The sequence below is a fragment of the Salmo salar genome, chromosome 21 (assembly GCF_965601325.2).
Source record: "Salmo salar chromosome 21, fSalSal1, whole genome shotgun sequence".
In the NCBI taxonomy this organism is placed as follows: Eukaryota; Metazoa; Chordata; class Actinopteri; order Salmoniformes; family Salmonidae; genus Salmo; species Salmo salar.
In genome coordinates this window covers 26,932,596-26,957,215 of record NC_138311.1, presented here as the reverse complement: position 1 = coordinate 26,957,215, position 24,620 = coordinate 26,932,596, and the positions used below count along the sequence as shown (strand labels likewise).

At 42.6% G+C, this 24,620-nt stretch overlaps 1 protein-coding gene across 1 annotated transcript in view; it reads right to left on the bottom strand.

Annotated features, from left to right (window-relative positions):
• LOC106582005 (uncharacterized) overlaps positions 1-24,414 on the bottom strand; it is a 29,984-nt gene extending 5,570 nt beyond the window's left edge. Inside the window, exons 1-2 of the mRNA XM_014164635.3 lie at positions 24,293-24,414; positions 11-338 (exon numbers count right to left, since the gene is read on the bottom strand). Coding sequence (XP_014020110.2) covers positions 11-335 — 325 coding nt within the window. The 5' untranslated portion in view covers positions 336-338; positions 24,293-24,414. The remainder of the gene's footprint in view (positions 1-10; positions 339-24,292) is intronic.
• Between the last annotated feature and the right edge of the window lie 206 nt (positions 24,415-24,620).

The following is a 24,620-nucleotide window of genomic DNA, read 5'->3' as shown; positions in this document are numbered from 1 at the left end:
TCGATCTCACCTTTGTCCTGTCCACTGTTGACTACCACACCTTTGCGGGGGTATTCCTTGCCCATGTGCATGGGCATCTGGGGGATCTCTTTTCTGTAATGGGGGTACTGCATGTGGGGCATCTCCTTTCCTGGCCACTGCTGCTGAGGGTGTTGCTCTTTGCCGCCCATGCCCATGTGGGACAGGTGTGGTATAGGCTGGTGCTGCTGGGGTTGCTGCTGGGGGTGCTGCTGGTGCTGCTTGTGTCCATAGTATACCCCCGCGTGGACGAGAGGTAGTACTGCAAGCTGAAACAGAGCCACGAGGAGAGGGGCTGAGAGAGAAGGCACGGCCATGGCCTGGGGAAGACAGCAGAGGAGAACTATGTTAGACAATCAGTAAATTGATCAATTGATCAAAAAAGTCAATCAATGAGTCAAGGGAATCTAATTCACTGTCAGTATGTATTTTTCAATCAAATGCAAACAGTCAAACATACATAGATGGCAATAAAAGCCATATGACTGGTAATATGAAAGCTTTTCCCCATAGAAAGGGATTCATCCCCTGATACACCTTCGCATTGCTCTGGCTCCACCTACTGGACACTGAAGAGCAATATATTACACAGACCGCGATGCCCGCAGCTGACTACAACCAGTCACTCAACACTTAACCATGGGCCAGCCTTTATAAAAATAGCATATATTGCCAGATGTAGGATATGGTAACCACAAAACAGTTTTCTTTTTACATGCTCAATCTTGTAACCACACTGCTAACTGACTACATTTACATTTTACAGATGCTCTTATCCAGAGCAACTTCCAGTACTTAGTGCATACATTTTAATCCTTTTTTTTCTGTTCCCCCTGTGGGAATCAAACCCACAACCCTGGAGCTTGCCATGCTCTGCCAACTGAGCTACACTTGACCTAGGCAGACTGCAGACCGTTGCCTAACACAATGTTTCCAATGCTGTTGCCTAGGGTCAGGTTTAAGACCCTAATAACTGACTGAGCAATGCCTTGGCTTTCAAACAGCTGATGGAGCAAAATGATAACATGACTATTAGCCCTGTTATCAGACATACTATCAGACAAACGAACTGACAAGAACATTTATACTTCACATGAAAGCTTTTGAAAATCACCTACCAGATCAGGAAAAACTCAAATGCGTTTCAGCCTACAGGTCACAGCAGAAAAAAAACAGTTTTACTCAAGATAGGGAGGTGGGAAAAGAAATGATTCTCTGTTACGTTTCTTAACATGTTCTTTCTTTCATTAAATAATGAATCATATAATGTGTCTGTTTTTGGCTAGACTTTGTGTGTGTCTCTGACCTTCTGTGAACCCTCCCAGATGTTCCTGGAAAATGAGGGTCTCAGCCACAGTACGACAAAGAGCATCAGACCTGGAACTGGGAGACGGTGTTTCTTGGCTTTGGTCCTCTTTTGTGTGACTGTAGCCAATTACTTTTTAACCCATTAAAACACTGTTAATTAAAATAAAAATGCAAAATGTTGAGTTTGACTGTAATAGTAAAGATTATGTGAGAAGTAATACTGATTGATTGGTATGCAGTCTCAGAAATATGTTGTTATAGTGATGTACTTACAACGGCTGGGAAATGTCAAGAACGCCATTGAACTGAATATGTTGTCACTTACTGTAGTTTGACTGTTTGATCTCTCTCACACACAGTTTATCTCACACACTCTCTCTCCCTCTACCTCTCTCTATATATTTTTCTCTCTCTCCCTCACTGAATCCCTCTGTCACTGTCTATCCCTCACTCTGCACCTCTCTCATACAGAACAAAGAGCTCTGATGGTCAAAGTCTGTACTGTAGGCTAAACACCAGTATGTTAGAGATCAGCCCTCCAAACCAAAGCTTTTTGTTCAGAGAGCTGGTCTGGCCAAAATATGCAGCAGGAATGAGTTTTCTGAGTTGGCTTGGCCAGTTAGGTAGCCAGTTCATTCCAATTGGTTGTCACAGCTGATGGAAGAAGGATGGAATACATTTGATGGAGAGGCTATTATTCAGTGTTTCTGTCTATTCATACTTACCATAGAGTTCATAGAGTTCACACTTTCTGAAGATAAATAAAGAAAAATTGCTGCTTTCTTAGGTTCTTACACGTTTTTAAAGTATGTTTCCTGCCAAGCCTCCGAATCACAGCAGCAGCATTTACAACACATACCATTTTACAATAGATAGGCTACTACTTAAAAGTCATGCACAAGATTCAACCACAGGTATGAATGAATGATGTCAGAACTACTGACATACAAAAATGTCTAACGCAGCAATGCAGGTCTACAGTGAGAAATGATACAGAGGGTATGGGTAAGTCAAGTCGTAAGGGATATCCGTTCCTTGTCAGTTCATGTGGTTGTGGTGAACTCCTAGCCTAACAGAGGTCCTGTTAGGTCCTCAGATGTTGGGCTGCAATTGTGACATTGTGAACAGGAGTCAACACAGATAGGTACAGGCTATCTGAGAAATGTCACACCATTCTTCCTCAAGGAAGTCCAACAATTCACAGAATTATTACAGCAGTGAGTGTGACCCAAGAAGTCGACCAAAAAGTGTCCATGCGATGTGTGTGTGTGTGTGGTGCATAGGTGATAGTGTGCGTGTGTTTGTGTGTAGCAGGTTACGCACTGCGTGTCACTCACTCATGCGTAATCTTACTGCAGTGAGAGGTATTTCTCTCACCCCAAAGCCAACCCACAGGCATGCCAAATGGAAATAGGAACACCTCACTGCCCGCAACCTCCCTGACCTCATCACTCTCCGCTTCTCTACTGATCTTGTGTTGCTTCCTCTCCTACATTTATCTGTCTGGGGCTGCTGTCTGTACATGAGAGAAACAAGAATATGTTTGTTAATGCATATGTGCATCTGTCTGTATTTTCGAACTTTTCATCCACATCCAGGACCCAGAAGTCCAATCCAACGAGCAGAGCTCTGGTCCAACAGATAGAAGAGCGGTCCAACGAGGCAGTCCAGACTGCATTCTGGTCTTACACTATTTTTCTCCATCTTGTGCAGTCCCATCTGAAGGTCAGTAATGCAGACAGACATTTGGGTTGTCTTTGGCTGATGCTCCTATGGAAGGATTGTGTGTTTGTGTATGTGTGTCTGTGTGTGTGTTTCTCTGTCTGTTTCAATTTGGGCTTTAAAGGCGTTCCTGATCCTGTCTAGTTGTGTCTCTGGCTTGGGCCAGAGGGGATTCCGTTCTGTGGTTGGGGTTGGGTCTGGCCGGCTGGTTCTGGGAGAGGAGGGGGTAATGCTTTATTGTACACTCCTATTTGAACTGGTATATAGTATTTACAAAGACCATTCTTAATACAAATGGGAAACTGATGAGTGTGAAAAACCCAGCAGTGTATCAGTTCAAACTGGTGCGCCTGGCACCTACTACCATACCCTGTTCAAAGGCACTTAAATATTTTGTCTTGCCCATTCACCCTCTGGATGGAACACATACACAATCCATCTCAGTGCTTGAGGCATCACCACAGACACCCTGGTTCAAATCCAGGCTGTACCACAACCAGCTGTGATTGGGAGTCCCATAGGGCAGCGCACAATTGGCCCAGCGTCGTCTGGATTTGGCCGGTGTAGGCCGTCATTGTAAATAAGAATTTGTTCTTAACTGACTTGCCTAGTTAAATAAAGGTTAAATAAAAACTAAAAAAATACAACTTTCTGGATCGACGTGTATGACAGCACATTCCAGTTCCCGCCAATATCCAGCAACTTCGCACAGCCATTGAAGAGGAGTGGGACAACATTCCACAGGCCACAACCAACAGCCTGATCAACTCTACAGAAAGGAGATGTGTCACGCTGCATGAGGCAAATGGTGATCACACCAGATACTGACTGGTTTTCTGATCTATGCCCCTACCTTTAATCATTTTTTATCTGTGACCAACAGATGCATATCTGTATTCCCATCCATGTGAAATCCATATATTAGGGCCTAATGAATGTATTTCAATTGACTGATTTCCTTATATGAATTGTAACTCTGTAAAATCTACCAAATTGTTTCATGTTGCGTTTATATTTTTGTTCAATATATACAGTATAGAAGACAAAACATTGAAGTGCCTTTGAGCGGGGTATGGTAGTAGATGCCAGACGCACCGGTTTGTGCCAAAAACTGCAGCGCTGCTGGTTTTTTCACCCTCAACAGTTTCCGGTTTGTATCAAGAAAGGTCCACCACCCAATGGACATCCAGGCAACTGGACAGAACTGTGAGATGCATTGGAGTCAACATGGGCCAGCATCTCTGTGGAATGCTTTCAACACCTCGTAGAGTCCATGCCCTGACGAATTGAGGCTGTTCTGAGGGCAAAAGCAGGGAGATGCAACTCAGTGAGATGCAACTCAGTATTAGGAAGGTGTTCTTAATGTTTTGTGCACTCAATATATACACTGCTCAAAAAAATAAAGGGAACACTTAAACAACACAATGTAACTCCAAGTCAACCACACTTCTGTGAAATCAAACTGTCCACTTAGGAAGCAACACTGATTGACAATAAATGTCACATGCTGTTGTGCAAATGGAATAGACAACAGGTGGAAATTATAGGCAATTAGCAAGACACCCCCAATAAAGGAGTGGTTCTGCAGGTGGGGACCACAGATCACTTCTCAGTTCCTATGCTTCCTGGCTGATGTTTTGGTCACTTTTGAATGCTGGCGGTGCTTTCACTCTAGTGGTAGCATGAGACGGAGTCTACAACCCACACAAGTGGCTCAGGTAGTGCAGCTCATCCAGGATGGCACATCAATGCGAGCTGTGGCAAGAAGGTTTGCTGTGTCTGTCAGCGTAGTGTCCAGAGCATGGAGGCGCTACCAGGAGACAGGCCAGTACATCAGGAGACGTGGAGGAGGCTGTAGGAGGGCAACAACCCAGCAGCAGGACCGCTACCTCTGCCTTTGTGCAAGGAGGAGCAGGAGAAGCACTGCCAGAGCCCTGCAAAATGACCTCCAGCAGGCCACAAATGTGCATGTGTCTGCTCAAACGGTCAGAAACAGACCCCATGAGGGTGGTATGAGGGCCCGACGTCCACAGGTGGGGGTTGTGCTTACAGCCCAACACCGTGCAGGACGTTTGGCATTTGCCAGAGAACACCAAGATTGGCAAATTCGCCACTGGCGCCCTGTGCTCTTCACAGATGAAAGCAGGTTCACACTGAGCACATGTGACAGACGTGACAGAGTCTGGAGACGCCGTGGAGAACGTTCTGCTGCCTGCAACATCCTCCAGCATGACCGGTTTGGCGGTGGGTCCGTCATGGTGTGGGGTGGCATTTCTTTGGGGGGCCACACAGCCCTCCATGTGGTCGCCAGAGGTAGCCTGACTGCCATTAGGTACCGAGATGAGATCCTCAGACCCCTTGTGAGACCATATGCTGGTGCGGTTGGCCCTGGGTTCCTCCTAATGCAAGACAATGCTAGACCTCATGTGGCTGGAGTGTGTCAGCAGTTCCTGCAAGAGGAAGGCATTGATGCTATGGACTGGCCCGCCCGTTCCCCAGACCTGAATCCAATTGAGCACATCTGGGACATCATGTCTCGCTCCATCCACCAACGCCACGTTGCACCACAGACTGTCCAGGAGTTGGCGGATGCTTTAGTCCAGGTCTGGGAGGAGATCCCTCAGGAGACCATCCGCCACCTCATCAGGAGCATGCCCAGGCGTTGTAGGGAGGTCATACAGATACGTGGAGGCCACAGACACTACTGAGCCTCATTTTGACTTGTTTTAAGGACATTACATCAAAGTTGGATCAGACTGTAGTGTGGTTTTCCACTTTAATTTTGAGTGTGACTCCAAATCCAGACCTCCATGGGTTGATAAATTGGATTTCCATTGATTATTTTTGTGTGATTTTGTTGTCAGCACATTCAACTATGTAAAGAAAAAAGTATTTAATAAGATTATTTCTTTCATTCAGATCTAGGATGTGTTATTTTAGTGTTCCCTTTATTTTTTTGAGCAGTATATATGTATATATATATACAGTTGAAGTTGGAAGTTGGAAGTTTACATACACCTTTGCCAAATACATTTAAACTCAGTTTTTCACAATTCCTGACATTTAATCCTTGTAAAAATTCCCTGTCTTAGGTTAGTTAGGATCACCACTTTTTTTTATGAATGTGAAATTTCAGAATAACGGTAGAGAGAATGATTTATTTCAGCTTTTATTTCAGCTTTCATCACATTCCCAGTGGGTCAGAAGTTTACATACACTCAATTAGTATTTTGTAGCAGTGTCTTTAAATTGTTTAACTTGGGTCAAATGTTTCAGGTAGCCTTCCACAAGCTTCTCACAAGAAGTTGTGTGAATTTTGGCCCATTCCTCCTGACAGAGCTGGTGTAACTGAGTCAGGTTTGTTGGCCTCCTTGCTCGCACACACTTTTTCAGTGTGTGTGTGTGTGTGTGTGTGTGTGTGTGTGTGTGTGTGTGTGTGTGTGTGTGTGTGTGTGTGTGTGTGTGATAAGGGTCCATTATGGTGGAGACAGAACAGTCTAGACTGTAATACAGTAGAATTGAGAGGTGGATTAAGGACATGCTCTGTTCATCGCTGCTTTTGTAGCAGAAATGTGTTTTCTGACAAAATATAGATATTCCGTTTTGGCCATCCATGCTTGGCCAGGGTCCCACTGTAAATGACACAGATGTATTTTATGTTACATTCACATTTTGGCCATTCAGCAGACTCCTGTATACAGAGTTATTTTGAGTGAGTATTCACGTAAGTAACCTGAAACTCCTTTCCAGGACCAGGGTTGGGTGAAATGCCTAGATGCTGAGACATTTGACAGGGTCAGTTTAACTGTCACACACACTTCCGCCACCAAATTGTAACTCAGAGTAAATAGATCCATCAAAAGTTCTTTGTTTTTTCCAATTGCTAACACACTAAAATGACATGCACAGCACAATTATTTAAACTGACACACAGAGAGCAAAACCTCTTCTCAAGTCTTCAAAAGTCTAAACACATTTTCTGCTTTACACACATTTTGCAATTCAAAATGACACTATTTAAATGCACTGCACACGGTTCTCTGCATAAGACACAACAATCTGACATAAAGTCACATGTTTGCCATTTCAAAACACTGCCATTCAAAATGACACTACATGAGCTAATTGGCCAATACATGCGCCACCTGGCCAAACACCTCAATGGTTAGTTGTTACCACTTCAATCAGGAAGAAAGCACTATGAAAAGACCACAGGTGAGCACCTTGTGTTTTACAACAACAATGGAAGCCGTTGCAGAGAGACGAAGAGGGAGGGTGAGAATGAGAGGGGGAGGAAGAGTGAGAGGTAGGGGTAGAGCTGGTAGAGGAGTTCATGGCCAAAGAAGACAACTTTAAAATGAAATCAGAGCAACCTTAGTTGATCATGTCATCAACCATGGGCTGACAATGCAAGAGGCTGGACAGAGAGTGCAGCCCAACTTGAGCCGTTTTACTGTCGCCTGTGGCATCCGGACATTTAGACTGGAGTACAGGTACAGTATGTAACCAAAATTTCTTTCACACTATGTAGTACACCCCATGTCATAGTGTATCAGTTCGGTGACACCTGTTTACTTCATGAATGGCTGATGTCATACACTAACTGCACAAATTTCCTGTAGAATTGTCACAGCTGTCATTGAAGAGAGAAGGGGACCAAGGCGCAGCGGGTTGCGTGCTCATCATTATTATTTTATTTTATTTAATTAAAGTGAAGTGAAAACAAAGAACGACAGTTTCACAGGCTATAAATAACAGCAGTGTAAAATACAACTACCCACAAACAACCAGGTGAAAACAAGCTCCCTATATATGACTCTCAATCAGGAACAACGATGTACAGCTGTTCCTGATCGAGAGCCACACAGACCAACAAAAAAATATACAAACTAGAAAAACCTAGAATACCAAAACAAGAACATACACCAAAACCCCGGAACACATAAATAAAACACCCCTCTACATACACATAACCCCCGAACCACATAAAACAAATACCACCTGCCACGTCCTGACCAAACTACAATAACAAATAACCCATATTACTGGTCAGGACGTGACAAGAATTTACTCTACTGTGGGGGAAATATCTTTAGGCTGCATTGTCCAAGCCCTATATTTTAGTTTTTTAGTTTTTCTAAAGGACTGAGAGAAGCAACCATGGTGGAGGAAGGGGCCAAATGTTCACCGGGGTATAGGAATCTGCCATTGTAAACTTGGTTTTGGAAAATAATGAAATGAGATTACGAGAAATTCAAAGCCACATCATCCAAGACAACACCATATTCAACACCATAAAATCCCTCAATGTCTGGCAAGGGAAGATATTGCCTGTGATGTGGATGAGGCGTTGTGGCCAGACCCAGCTGTGCGGCAAGATGCTGCCTAATTATTTTTCTTGCCTCTTTTTTTTATATATATATTTTTTTTGCACATTTTTTCTGCAATTTTCTTTTTCAGTTTACTGTTTTTTTGTGAGCATATTTTTGTTCAGTCAATGTAAATATATCTGCTGTGCATATGTTGCACTGACTTGTTTGGTGAAAAATAAAATGTTTCAACAGCATGTGTGCATCTGAAGAATTTTCTACAATTTGAACTATTTTAGTATTATGGCAAAGCATACTAAAGATGAGAGTGCTTTTCATTATGCCCAACAGTGTGTAGTTGATTAGACAAAAATCTGGTAAAATGAATGAAGTGTGTGCCATTTCGTGAAAACGTTTGATTTTGATAATGCTATATGTAGTTTTGGTTGCAGTGCTTCATTTTGCAGGATATATGAGGTATTTTGCAGTTTGGGTGTGTGGTTTTGTGAGTTGTGTTAAGTATTTTGATAAAACCAGCCTAGTTTGCAAAATTGTGTTTTAGCAATTGGGAAAAACTGTAAGCGTGTGAAAGTGTTTGGGGGTTTTGTGGAGTAGGTGCAAACTTTCAATGACTTCCTAATAGCAGGCCGTGTGACTAATCTTTCATTGCCTCATACTAACAAATGATCAACTGTACAAGGACAGCCAGAGTGTACACTGAGAAAGCATTAAAACGACCCAAAGTGATACATGATAAGCAGTCTGTAACTTAAACCATAGTGTGTGTGTGTGTGTGTGTGTGTGCGTGTGTAGACATGTGCATGTGTGTGTTGACATGTGTGTGTGTGTGGACATGTGCGTGTATGTGAGTGTGACAAACTTGAGAGGATAGGAAACATTTTCACAACATGAGAGATGCGGAACATGATTTCTGTTCAGTGTCAGACCCCCCAACCTGTTGTCATCGACTCCCAAGAGTTAGCTGTCAGACACGTGTAGACCTACATCATGAAACCTGCTCTATTGCGTAAGGTGTAGGGCAGGCAACCAACCCTTGCCTTATCAATACATGATGCAGCTTGTTACCACAACATATATGCTATGAAAGAGACCATCATTCACTAGCATTGCATTTAGCTAAAGGATCCACTGAATGAGCTCCTTCAAATTGCTTCTATGAAATGTATGTAAATACATTGTAATTGGGTTAGAGCAGCCTCAGACATCGAGGCTTCGCTCACGTAGTCGAGTCAACGAGACCCGATTTGGAAGGATGGCCCAGCGAGGGTTGGAGCTCCTCTCCACTACACTCAGTCCCACAGGGTTTGGTCACACTAACCTGCTATTAGCTGTTATTAGACAAGCTGGCATGGGTCCTAACCTACAGCCCCCTCAGTTTGGCACGGTCTGAATGACTCCATGGTGGGTTCAAGCTGGACAAGTCTCAATGGGATCTTCCTTACCCTCACAGAGGATCTCACACACACACACACACACACACACACACACACACACACACACACACACACACACACACACACACACACACACACACACACACGGTCAGACTGTGCTGGACGTGTTATTTTTCACAGACGCCACTCTGGTGAAGCTTGAGTGTGACTCATGAATGAATGGCGTCTCCAGGAGATTTATGGGTAATACTTATTTTGGTAGGTGCCAGTATCTGTAGCTTCACTATGCTACTACCGTACGGCCACATTGGCCAGGCACAGAATGACCGGTTCCTCACATGAATATGCTTTTCTGTTTTGATTTCTCACTCAACTACAGACCTTTATGTCATCACTGTATGACAACCAAGCAGAAGTATTTCAACAGAAAGGGCACTAAAGCCACATTTCGATTTAGTACGCCAAGTTAAGTATACCACCTTCTCAAACCCTCCCTCTGCTCCCCATGGCTGAAAAAGCTTCACACACACACACACACACACACACACACACACACACACACACACACACACACACACACACACACACACACACACACACACACACACACACACACACACACACCCCCCCGTGTAGTCATGCAGGTAAACATACTGTACTTTACTGTAGTGGCAGTGGTGGAACTAGAGTTTTCTACATGGGGTGGCCAAGGCTACTTCAGGGGGGCCTTAGACCATGACAGGAAATGAGTGTGTAACCCTAACCTGGCAACTAAGGAGCATGAATGAATCCTACAGTGAGGGAAAAAAGTATTTGATCCCCTGCTGATTTTGTACGTTTGCCCACTGACAAAGAAATTATCAGTCTATAATTTTAATGGTAGGTTTATTTGAACAGTGAGAGACAGAATAACAACAAAAAAATCCAGAAAAACAAAAAGCATGTCAAAAATGTAATAAAATGATTTGCATTTTAATTGAGGGAAATAAGTATTTGACCCCCTGCAAAACATGACTTAGTACTTGGTGGCAAAACCCTTGTTGGCAATCAGAGGTCAGACGTTTCTTGTAGTTGGCCACCAGGTTTGCACACATCTCAGGAGGGATTTTGTCCCTCTCCTCATGGGATTAAGGTCTGGAGACTGGCTAGGCCACTCCAGGACCTTAATGTGCTTCTTCTTGAGTCAATCCTTTGTTGCCTTGGCCGTGTGTTTTGGGTCATTGTCATGCTGGAATACCCATCCACGACCCATTTTCAATGCCCTGGCTGAGGGATGGAGGTTCTCACCAAAGATTTGACGGTACATGGCCCCGTCCATCGTCCCTTTGATGCGGTGAAGTTGTCCTGTCCCCTTAGCAGAAAAACACCCCCAAAGCATAATGTTTCCACCTCCATGTTTGATGGTGGGGATGGTGTTCTTGGGATCATAGGCAGCATTCCTCCTACTCCAAACACGGCGAGTTGAGTTGATGCCAAAGAGCTCCATTTTGGTCTCATCTGACCACAACACTTTCACCCAGTTGTCCTCTGAATCCTTCAGATGTTCATTGGCAAACTTCAGACGGGCATCTATATGTGCTTTCTTGAGCAGGGGGACCTTGCGGGCGCTGCAGGATTTCAGTCCTTCACGGCTTGGTGTGTTACCAATTGTTTTCTTGGTGACTATGGTCCCAGCTGCCTTGAGATCATTGACAAGATCCTCCCGTGTAGTTCTGGGCGGATTCCTCACCGTTCTCATGATCATTGCAACTCCACGAGGTGAGATCTTGCATGGAGCCCCAGGCCAAGGGAGATTGACAGTTCTTTTGTGTTTCTTCCATTTGCGAATAATTGCACCAATTGTTGTCACCTTCTCACCAAGCTGTTTGGCGATGGTCTTGTAGCCCATTCCAGCCTTGTGTAGGTCTACAATCTTGTCCCTGACATCCTTGGAGAGCTCTTTGGTCTTGGCCATGGTGGAGAGTTTGGAATCTGATTGATTGATTGCTTCTGTGGACAGGTGTCTTTTATACAGGTAACAAACTGAGATTAGGAGCACTGCCTTTAAGAGTGTGCTCCTAATCTCAGCTCGTTACCTGTATAAAAGACACCTGGGAGCCAGAAATCTTTCTGATTGAGAGGGGGTCAAATACTTATTTACCTCATTAAAATGCTAATTAATTTATAAAAATTTTGACATGCGTTTTTCTGCATTTTTTGTTGTTATTCTGTCTCTCACTGTTCAAATAAACCTACCATTAAAATTATAGACTGATAATTTCTTTGTCAGTGGGCAAATGTACAAAATCAGCAGGGGATCAAATACTTTTTTCCCTCACTGTATGATTGCTAATTAGAGGTAGAAGTGATAATTCACTTAACCCAGAGTTCTTCAATGTGGCAGATAGTGTGGTCCAAAAGGGTTACTTCACTAGAATTCTTTAACATACTATAAATAGTCAGTGTCTCTACCGCGGAACTGCAGCTCTCTCTCTCTCTCTCTTTCATTCATTCATTCATTCATTCATTCATTCATTCATACATACATACATACATATACAGGAAAAATATACAGAAATACAGAAAATAAAGCTCAAGCACCAAGGAGATAAGATAGCATTAGTGTGTTACATAAATTGCATAGTTTATTTACAAAAAAAGTAAATTTACAAAAAAACACACACTGCAATTTGACATACCAGGTATCAAGCAGAAATGGACTTGAAAAATATAAATAATTTTGGCGCCCATCAATATTACAAACGTACAGTATCATATTTATGCTCATATATTTTATGTAACTAATAGCAAAGAAAAGTTTTGGAATTGGCCTAATCAAGACCAAATTAAATCTGTGTGACATGATAGCCTTTATCATTTTAGAGTATTAGTGTACTAGCTAGTACACAGTGCAGGTTTTAATCATGACCAGAGGGACCGCCTAAGTGCCAAATTATCCTCGGTCGATTTAAAACAGCATAATTCTGCGGTTCTGGTGATACCTAGAGAAATGTTTCACAAACTCACCCATGTTGAGGGAGTGTGCCCTCTTTGACTCAACATTTAGAATTCCGAGGTGACTTAACCTGTCATTAACCATTGTTGTCCTAAGTTGGGTTTTAATCAGCTTTAAAGCTGAGTAGCTTTTCTCGCAAGAAGCACTGCTGACTGGTGTAACAACAGAAATCTTACGAAGTCAAAATAGCTCATGGAAGACCTCTTTATAAGGTTCTAGAAACACAACAAAGTCAAGGAAAGTAGACAGTCTGTCCCTTCCACTTTTCTCTCTCCTATCAAGAAGCCGCTTGGTTTGATGAACCTCATGTTCGAGATCCTCTAAATCTGACTAAAAGGTCTGAGCAAAGGCAAACAAAGGCTCCTCATTCAAGAATGTTGTACTCTTTGGGTTGAGAGACTGGACCCCTTGCATTATTTCGCAATTCTTATTTGAAAAACGCCTCTGCAGCTCAGCTGTGAGACTGTCAAGCACCTGATAAAAGATAGCGCTTTGGAAGCTCTCACCATCACTTTGGTCACTATTTTTCTGTCCTACAGTGCTCATCATCAATGAGTCGTGAAATCTTAAGCTTGTTTTAGGCTGTCTTTTACACACTGTACACTTATTTTGCAGTGCTCTGCAATCTCTTCAACCTGTTTCCATGTGTATGTAAGGGCACCTACAAGATCAGCAGCCCTTGCTAGGTCAAGAGAGCTTGATCGGAGCATGTCAGAAAGACATTAGGCATCACCAAACACTTTACAAAAGGTAACCAAAAGCCCTATGAAATGTAAATCTATCTGAGAAAGAAGGCCTGTTGCCTCCACTGATCTATCACCACTATTTTCAAGTGTGATATCCTGTAGCACTCTCAGAACTGCTGGAAGCCTGTCCCTCAGATTACGGCATGCCATGTATCTGCTTGCCCACCTTACATCTGTAAGTCTCTGTAGTTCCCTGGGCTGCTGCTGTGGATACGTTTCTTTCTGAACTGCAAGCCACTTGAGATGAACGTACGAACCAGATAGAAAGTTATGAAGCTTCTGCAGGAGAGCAAAACAGTTAACTGCCTCTGATTTTACAGCATCGACAAGAACCAAATTCAAACAACGTGCATTACAGTGCACATAAAATGCAAATCTTGCACTGTTTTTAATCCGTACAGACACACCAGAATGCTTTCCGCTCATGACGGATGCACCGTCATAGCCTTGCCCTACAAGATTATTTCTGTAGTCCAGACCATGTTTTTCAAGGCAATCAATTATCATTTTTGTGAGCCGTGCTGCATCTAAGCTTTCAGCTGACTGAAAGTGTAAAAAGCTTTCGTGGATGGCACCGTTGTAGTAGTACCTCACAACTAAAGACATTTGTTCTTTTTTCTTTAAATCTTTGGTTTCTTCTGCAATTACACTAAAAACTTCACTTTCTTTTACTTCTCTTATTATTTGACTTTATACCATCTCAGCTCAGCCCTCAAGAACTTCCTTCTGGATTTGGTGGCTGGTGTACTTAGTATTACCACATACATTCATCCTTTTCTCTATGAGAGGGTCATGCTTTGCTATTTCTTCTAAGATTCTCAAAAAATTACGCTTGTTGTGAGAGTCACCAGACTCTCGATGACCTGCACTATATTTTGAGTAGCAGTTAATAGGAGCACATCTGCAATTGTTTTAATGTAAGTACAGTTTTCCTCCACTTTCTTTTTCCGGTCCTCATTTATGACATCTAACATTGATGAGTTGCTGTCAATAGCCCTTTTATGCTGATTCCAAGCATGCATAGCATTGATATGATGCTCTGCCTTCGAATGGAGCTTAAACCCAGAATCTTTAAACAGCGCCTTTTTCCAGTTACAAAAACCTGACTGTGATGTGAAGGCAGATTCAGGTGTATTGGGCAGAGGAAAATGCTTACAGTTGAAACAATAAAACTAATCTTGATTTACAGAATATTCAAGCCATGAATTGTCCTTATACCAGGAGCTGTTGAAAGCCCTTTTCCTAGTACCAAGCTGAGTTCTGGGAAATGTTTTCAAACGGCTGTACAGGACCCTCTTCTCTGGATCTTGAAATGTCTGAAATACACGTTAAATAATGTGTCATATCTCTATGGAAATGTATAATTAAGGGATCCACAATATTAGATACTAACAGCTGCTAACTAAAATGTGTAGTTTAAAGTATAGGCTTGGCCTACCGTTGGGTCCTTTTGGAACATCATATCTGGTGCAGTGCAGTGTTTTGGGGTTTGGGAAGTCAATGAAAGAAGTGAGAAATTCTTCCTCAATGCACAACCTAGATTCGAGTCAGTGTCTTAAGTAGTTGGATATGTTATTACTCTAACAAAGTGACGAACTGACACATTTTCATTTTCATCAAAAACTTTATTTCAAAGGAGTGTCTTTGATTTGACGGCTTGCACATGTGCAGTTCGGTGCAAGACGACCCTTAGACTCGATTAAATGTTTCTGCGCATGAGCTTGGCCAGCATATGTTGCCATGACATCACCTACAAGCGTGATCAGGGATTTCTATTGGAGGAGCAGCTTCTGCCTATGTTTATACTGTACTGTCTTTGGTATGAGTGACATGTGTTCCAAAGGGAATGGAAGATGGCTGTTTTGAACTGGGATACTGTTATTGTTATTGCATTGCTAGATATTGCTGCGTTGTTGGAACTAGATACACCTGCGATAACATCTGAAAAACTGGGTATGCGACCAATTAACTTTGATTTGATTTCTGTAAACATAAACAGACTTCCTCTCTGATCAACCTCATGAAGATGTTTTTCTTTTGCTTAAAACGTATGAAATGATCTGTAACAATGACACGCTACTGTCTGACACTACATGCAGAAGCTGTGGTTGACATAGAATGTAAACAGTATAAACTATTGCACTATGAACTGTATTGGTGCACAGTGAAAACGTGTGTGTGTGTGTGTGTGTGTGTGTGTGTGTGTGTGTGTGTGTGTGTGTGTGTGTGTGTTTTATGGCTGTATGTCTGTTTGGTGCATTTTCCTTTTCTAGATGTCCATTTATAGATGGTTCCCCCTTGCACATGCACACACACACACACACACACACACACACACACACACACACACACACACACACACACACACACCACACACACACACACACACACACACACACACACACACACACACACACACACACACACACACACACACACACACACAATGGAATGTGATGTCTGAGAGAATGGAGAGAAGAGCCAAGTACAGTACATAGCAGAGCACAGTAAAACACTCTCCATCCATAACATCTCTCTTTGTTCCTCTTCTATCGTTCCTCTCCTCTAGAAAGAGGTGGAAATATCTCTATCTACTCCTCCTCTTCTTCCTCTACTTTTAGACACATCTGTCTATTCTCTTCCCTTCATCCTACTGTCTTCTACTCGTCCTCCACAGACATCTTTCTCTTCTCATATTTCGCTTCACCGTCTCCTATTCTTCCTCTCTATCTAAATTAGCAGACATGTCTATTCCCCCTTTCCCATCTTTCTTCTCATCCCTCTATTTTCCCCCTGACTCTCTCTTCCTCCAGAAACATCCACATTCAGTGACCTGGAAGTCCTCCCAGTGGCCTAAGAGAGAGAAGGAGATAGGGGAAGAGAAGGGAGAGGGGAAGAGAGGGAAAGAAGAGAGAGAGAAGGGGGTGGTGTGGGAGGTGAGAGAGGGAGTGAGAGGAGAAATGGAGGGGAGCGAAGTAATGAAAGGGAGAGAAAGAGGTTACGAAGCACAGAGACATATGTGTATGAGTACACGCAATAGGCACGTAGCATTAATCACTCTGACAGCACTGTGTGATCCTACTGGATGTTGAAAACATTCCCACTAACCAAGGAACAACTGTCCAAGCCTACTGAGCATGTCCAGACAACCACTGGACCGTCCGATTCCTCTCCACACCAACACAACCATTCCCAAGTCCCCTTCCTCCTTCCTTTTCCATCCCATCTCCCGGCTGCCAGCTTTCTCTCTCTCTCTCTCTCTCTCACACACACACACACACACACACACACACACACACACACACACACACACACACACACACACACACACACACACACACACACACACACACACACACACACACACACACACACACACACACACACACACACAAACACACACAGGCCTAGTTAGACACAGCTAAACTAAACAACCAAACTATGTTTACAGATTCTCTCACACTGGCTTTCTCCCTCTCTGAATGCAGTGAATTCCTCCCGTTTAAATATCTCTTAAGAGTAGAGGTTTATGTTTGTGCAAACATGCTCTTTACGCAACGCATTGAAGACACACACACATACAGTACAAACACCTGATCTGCAGTGACGTGTTGTAGGGATCATCTTCTTAGAACCCTTTGACCTTTCGGTCCTTATTCTGCCTTTCTGAAGCTTTCAGTATGCTTCCCGGTTGAAACAGTTCATGCATATATTAAGACAACATTTAGTGTCGTTTTTTTTTTTTTTGGTGTTAGGCAACATTCTGCTGATTTTTGGGTTGCTGTTGGTGCACATCACTTTTTTTGTTGAGGCGAGCCAATGTTCGGTGCCCATTTATCTATCATTGGTCGACAGTAGGGATTCTTCAATTAAGTATTTATTGTCATTCAATGACAGATGACTAGTTTTCATGCACATTTTTCCACTTGAGAAATACAGCACCAAACATATTAGTTAGATGTAAAATTGCGCGACTAAGACCTCCTCGGCCAAACATAAAAATGAATGGCCGATTTCTTGATTTATCTTAGATTGATTGTGACTATTTTGAGGAAGTGTTTCAAGAGCAACAAACAGTAATATTGCTCGTTTTTCAAGCTAATGTCTTTTTAAGGGAGTATGCGAGGCACAGACGTTTGCTTCGCTTAGCCGAGTTCTGCTAGGAGCAAACCAAACCCAGTATCCGGACGCCTTGACCCTGTACCTCCTATGTCCACTTGGAGGGAACAAGAAGAGGAATCTCTGTTTGAGGTTCTCATGGTAGTTGATATGTTAAAGGATAGTTGGGTATATACACTGAGCATACCAAACATTAGGAACACCTTCCTAATATTGAGTTTCACCCCCTTTTGCCCTCAGAACAGCCTCAATTCGTCAGGGCATGGACTCTACAAGGAGTCGAAAGCGTTCCACAGGGATGCTGGCCCATGTTGACTCCAATGCTTCCAACAGTTGTGTCAAGTTGGCTGGATGTCCTTTGGGTGGTGGAACATTCTTGATACACACAGGAAACTGTTGAGCGTGAAAAACCCAGCAGTGTTGCAGTTCTTGACACAAACCGGTGCGCCTGGCACCTACTACCATACCCCGTAAGGCCCTTAAATATTTTGTCTTGCCCATTCACCCTCTGAATGGCACACATACACAATCCATGTCTCAATTGTCTCTAGGCTTAAACATCTTTCTTTAACCTGTCTCCTCCCCTTCATCTACACTGGTGGGAGTGGATTTAACAAGTGACATCAATAAAGGATCATAGCTTTCACCTGGTTAGTCTGTCATGTTTTGTATACTCAGGGTTTGTTTAAGCTTTCAGGCTTTTGTCTGTGTGTGAGTCAGACGAGTGGAACTGGCCTGGTACAGAAATAAGGAGAGAGGAATTCAGAATGAGAGGAGCTGTGGAAAATACGCCCTGTCCAAAAGAGGAGGGGAAAATGGTTGATTGTTGAGAACAGCTTTTAAAGGCAGTGGATTACGCAGTCACACCATCAAATAGCATCAAATGGGTTCAAGTCACACACACACACACAATCACCAACCTGTGCTCCAGTGCATTCAACCACCTATTTATGATGTGAATGTGAATCTTCACCATGTTCCAGCACTCTCTAAGATACACAGATACTGATCTGAGGCCAGTTTAGCATGTTTTCCTTCTGATAGTGAAGGTTAGGATTTGGGAATGGTAAGCTGAAACTAGATCTGTGAGTTAAGACGAAGTCTATGCGAAGGACATTGGAATACAAGGCCGTCAGCTCAGGGTAGATCCTACACAGATTCTCTGATTTCCACATGCACTAAATAGACTGCCAACAACAATCACTATGACACTGAAACCCATCCTTATGATATACAGTAAACATCAATCACCAATCACTTACAGTTAGCCCATAGCCCACAGTTTTCTGTGATATTTCTATATCTGCAAATCTCAGAACGTTTCAAGCACTGAATAAGGTCCAGGAAAAAGCTTGTGATGCCTCAGGGACACTACCAGTTAGACTAGACAGCTCTCTGGCCATTTGTCTGGTCAAAGTGGAAAATGTTCTCCCAGCTGTTTGTTCATTTACGCAATGAAGCCATTGTGTGCTTGTGACTGTACAAGCCGAATCTAAACAATTTTGCTCCAGCCAAGCAGTTTCCAGAGTTGTGGACTCAAGTCACATGACTTGGATTCGAGTCTGACTGGAGTTACACTAATGACTTGAGACCCGACTTAATAGAAAATAAAATAACTTCAGACTTGACTTGGAGCCTCAAGACTCGGGATTCGACTTTGACTTTAAATTAATGACTTGAGTTTATCTGGCCAGGTTTTGTAATGTTTTGTAACTCATTTTGAGGCACAGAGACTACGTGGATTACTCTACACGTAGCCAGAGAGTAGCTGCAGATCGCCCCTGCAAGAAAATCTGCAACAAATTGTCTAGTGAAACGCAAACCCGGCACTCTGATTGGACCAGCAAACTGTGAATCAATAGAGGTCGGGTGGTGAGGAGGCAAACATATTGCTGATTTTCTGTACATCTATAGGATCGGGTGCAGTGCAAACATCAAATTATAGGACCAGAGATCGCCATGGATATAAACTGTTTACTTTGAAAGCTGATCAGAAATGGGGCAACAATTACTAGCATATGCCTACTGGTATTTTGGTATGTAAAAATTGCTTGAAATTGATCATTTACTTGAAGCTTGCATTTGGAATGTGTTTAACTTCTCTAGGGCCAGTGGGACGATTTCGTCCCACCTACGTAACAGCCAGTGGAATCCCGTGGCGCGTTATTCAAATACCTTAGAAATGCTATTACTTCAATTTCTCAAACATATGACTATTTTACACTATTTTAAAGACAAGACTCTCGTTAATCTAACCACACTGTCCGATTTCAAAAAGGCTTTACAACGAAAGCAAAACATTAGATTATGTCAGCAGAGTACCCAGCCAGAAATAATCAGATACCCATTTTTCAAGCTAGCATATAATGTCACATAAACCCAAACCACAGCTAAATGCAGCACTAACCTTTGATGATCTTCATCAGATGACACACCTAGGACATTATGTTATACAATACATGCATGTTTTGTTCAATCAAGTTCATATTTTTATCAAAAACCAGCTTTTTACATTAGCATGTGACGTTCAGAACTAGCAAACTTCAGGTGAATTTACTAAATTACTCACGATAAACGTTCACAAAAAACATAACAATTATTTTAAGAATTATAGATACAGAACTCCTCTATGCACTCGCTATGTCCGATTTTAAAATAGCTTTTCGGTGAAAGCACATTTTGCAATATTCTAAGTAGATAGCCCGGCATCACAGGGCTAGCTATTTAGACACCCACCAAGTTTAGCCCTCACCAAAGTCAGATTTACTATAAGAAAAATGTTATTACCTTTGCTGTTCTTCGTCAGAATGCACTCCCAGGACTTCTACTTCAATAACAAATGTTGGTTTGGTTCAAAATAATCCATAGTTATGTTCAAATATCCTCTGTTTTGTTCGTGCGTTCAAGACACTATCCGAAAGGGTAAAGAAGGGTGACGCGCACGACGCGTTTCGTGACAAAAAAATTCGAAATATTCCATTACCGTACTTGGAAGCATGTCAACCGCTGTTTAAAATCAATTTTTATGCCATTTTTCTCGTAAAAAAGCGATAATATTCCGACCGGGAATCTGTGTTTTAGTACAAAGAGAGAGAAAATAAAAACATGGGATCCCCTCGTCCACGCGCCTCAGTCTTATAGTACTCTGACCGACCACTATCCAAACGCGCTAATGTTTTTCAGCCAGGGGCTGCCTCGACATCATTCAGCTTTTTCCCGGGTTCTGAGAGCCTATGGGAGCCGTAGGAAGTGTCACGTTACTGCAAAGATCCTCAGTTTTCAATAAAAAGAGTCAAGAAGCTCAAGGAATGGTCAGAGAGGGCACTTCCTGTACAGAATCTTCTCAGGTTTTTGCCTGCCATATGAGTTCTGTTATACTCACAGACACCATTCAAACTGTTTTAGAAACGTTAGGGTGTTTTCTATCCAAAGCCAATAATTATATGCATATTCTAGTTTCTAGGCAGTAGTAATAACCAGATTAAATTGGGTACGTTTTTTATCCGGCCGTGTAAATACTGCCCCCTAGCCCTAACAGGTTAAAATGAATGATTCATGTGGTGAAGACACACCCCTGACATGGTGGAGAAGGCTTTTATGTTCTTGTTGAAATGTTTGCTCTTGCATTCACACATTTAAATGCAGAGGCCCTATGTGGTAAATCTATCTTCCATCTAGTACTGCTAGCGTTTCATAATTCCATCCCGTACCATTTATTGCAACGTGTAGATATTTCTGTTTCATGTTTGATCGGTCTACAATACATTTTCATTTAGACAACCATTTCTTACCCTCTGAGTGGCGTGATGTTCATTATGCACATGAATGTTCACAAGACCAATGAGGTAGAAATTCTGTATATTTAATTCAATGTATGTTTTCCTTTGGTGATATTTCCCGGGTTATGTCGGAGTTCCGTGTGCATGTGTCCTATGTCGCTGTCATTCTGGTTGTGTGTAATTGGAGCGTGCGCGCCTCAGTGCGCATAGAAATAGTCAATGTGGCCTGAGCTCCACGCTTTGGAGTCAGAACGTTGAATAAGATAAAATTATTGTTCCATGTATGAATGGTGTTGAAATATCAGTAATAATCCTTAAATCTGATTAAGACGAATGTACCAATGGATGTGGGAATTGCCTTTTTTCATTATAGAACCAGTTTATTGGTTGTAATTGCCAATTGGGTAATTGTATGGTCCTGGGGACCAAATGCTTATATTATGTACCAGTAGGCCTCCCTGTTTGAGCTCCTGTTAGACAGATTCCATTTGGTTTCTCAAGGGGAGGCTGTACAGTCTTGCCCTCTACCTGTGTCCATTCAGATAGGACAGGTTAAGCCTGATATAGAGGCTATTGCTTTTGGGCTATTGCCTGTGTATATTTGGTAAATCTACTTGTATATTTTGTATGATATGGAGCTTTCATCATTGGATCACTAAGACCTGTACATAAGTCTACACTGTGAGCATGTCAACCTGCCTTCTGCTGATGCCATGCCCTTACAACTACTACAAGGTTCCTATTTTACAACTACAATAGGCTAATCAAAATGTGTTGGAGACAAAATAATGAAAAGGGCTGTCTGGTAGCCTCAATAAATAGACAAAGATTTGTAATTGATCAAGTCGTTGCATGTCTAGATTTTTTTTAAACTTGACTTGAAAACTTGTGACTCGACTCGACTTAGAATGCACGACTTGGACTTGACTCAAGTCTTGACCCGTTCTACTTGGGACTTGACTTGAGTCTTGACCCGTTCTACTTGGGACTTGACTTGAGACTCGTACCTTGAGACTTGCTTGTGACTCAAATAATAGTGACTTGGTCCCACCTCTGGCAGTAACACATCTGATACTACAAATCAACTAATCAGTCTCTAACTGATGTTTCGATCAGGGGAGCTACTGCGCGTGGGAGTAAAAGCCAGCACCCACGCTGGGCCTTGTAGGATAAGATTTCCTGGTCTAAATCATTGCACATCCATAGATGCACTTTGAATAATTTGTATTTCAACCAGATTCGAGCATCAACAGTAATGTCCATGGCAAGCCATCATCTCACACAGCACAAGAGTGAGAAAGCTTACAAAATCCCTCACTTTAGGTGACAGGGAAACAGGACTAATCTACTTAGTACATGTATATATGTTCTGTAATGTTGCACACTCATGAATCAGGCCTTGGTCACTCCTGCCTCAAAGAATTATACCATAAATAAACATTCACTTTGATTGACAGGCCAATGCAACAATGAGCTTTCCAGTGAGAAAACACTATCTAACCAATGAGCTGTCATTATTCCAGGGAGAGAACATCACTTAGCCAATGAGCTGTCCTTATTCCAGGGAGAAATAAGTCCTGTCAGCCAGTGACAGTGTTTGCTCTGGGCTCTTTTCTCACCAAACTTCTGCTCCTGCCCCCATCACACAGACCTGACAGTTTGCCTTCATCCCTCTGCCACACACACAACTCACGGCCTACACACACACACACACACACACACACACACACACACACACACACACACACACACACACACACACACACACACACACACACACACACACACACACACACACACACACACACACACACACACACACACACACACACACAGATGCACGCACACTCACACGCTCCTGCATACAGACACACACACACACACAAACAAAAGTGTACAAACACATGCTTTCTAAACAAACATTCTCTCACAGATACACACATTCCATTTCCCTGGGGATGGCAACTTTTGTCAGAAGAGGACAACTGGACAAACCCACCCCACTAGGGGGCACTCTCACTACATAGCCAAGGAGAAGAGCTACATACTGTGTGGGCCAGGCTTTCCCTGGCCCACACCCTGTCCACCAGTCCTACTATGGTCTACTGGTCAGATTGTAGCCAAGCATGGCCACCATTAGACACAGTACAAACTCCACCATATTTGAATTAAAAATAAACTGCACCACAGACATGTCAGTGACCTCTGCTCGTGAAGCAGCTAAGGTGAACAAAGACACCTCTTAAAGACACTTCAGCTTTACAAAACAAAAAACCATAATGGTTCAAGTAGTCTATTAGGCCTTTCCATTCTTATTTCATCCAAAACATCCAAGAGACCCAATTACATCCAAGAACAACTTAGCTATAATGTAAGTGGACCAAAGGGGATTTGTGCTACCTTAAAACAATTTAGTCAATTACAAAGGAAGGCTTAGATCTTACTGGATTAAATATGAACATGTAAATCCAACACATGATATGAAGAATACACTGGGGAAATACTTTTCCCCCACAGAGAAACAATAATCAACCACAACGAACACAGCTTATATACCAAGGCTTCGGGCATATCCAACTCTGGTTCTGATGACTCCAGAATACACTCAATGGCCGTCAAGCAGTCAGCATTTTCTAAATGACTAGTAATTATTAGACAAATACAAACATATTGCATATACAGACACACAAACCAAGTGACAAAATGTGTACCATCAGATGTTGCCCAGAACTTAAGCAGATGTTTTTTTTGTTTTACATGTATCTAAAAAGCTTCATTCTTTACAGCATTTATCCACTGTAATAATCAGGATGTTCATCCATGCTTGTCATCTGAAATTCTGAAAAAGGAGCTAAGGCTGGAGGATTGGAAGGTTCCTTACCTTTCTCTGTGAGTGGCCGTTTAAAGGGGGAATAATCACTGCAGTCAGACAGACGGAGAGACAAACAGACGGACAGAGGAAACCCTGGGATATGAGCTCCAAACAGCACCACACAGCACAGGCCTGATTTATATATTCTACTGGGAGGAGTCAGAGGGAGGAGGGGGGAAGACCTGCTTAACAGTAGTAGGGAGTAAAAATATGTGTGTGTTTGTGTGTGTGGGGGGTTGTGTTTGTGAGTGTGTGTGTGTGTGTGTGTGTGTGTGTGGTGTGTGTGTGTGTTAGCTACTCCAAGCAACCTGGCCCGACACACACTGTGGGTCATCTG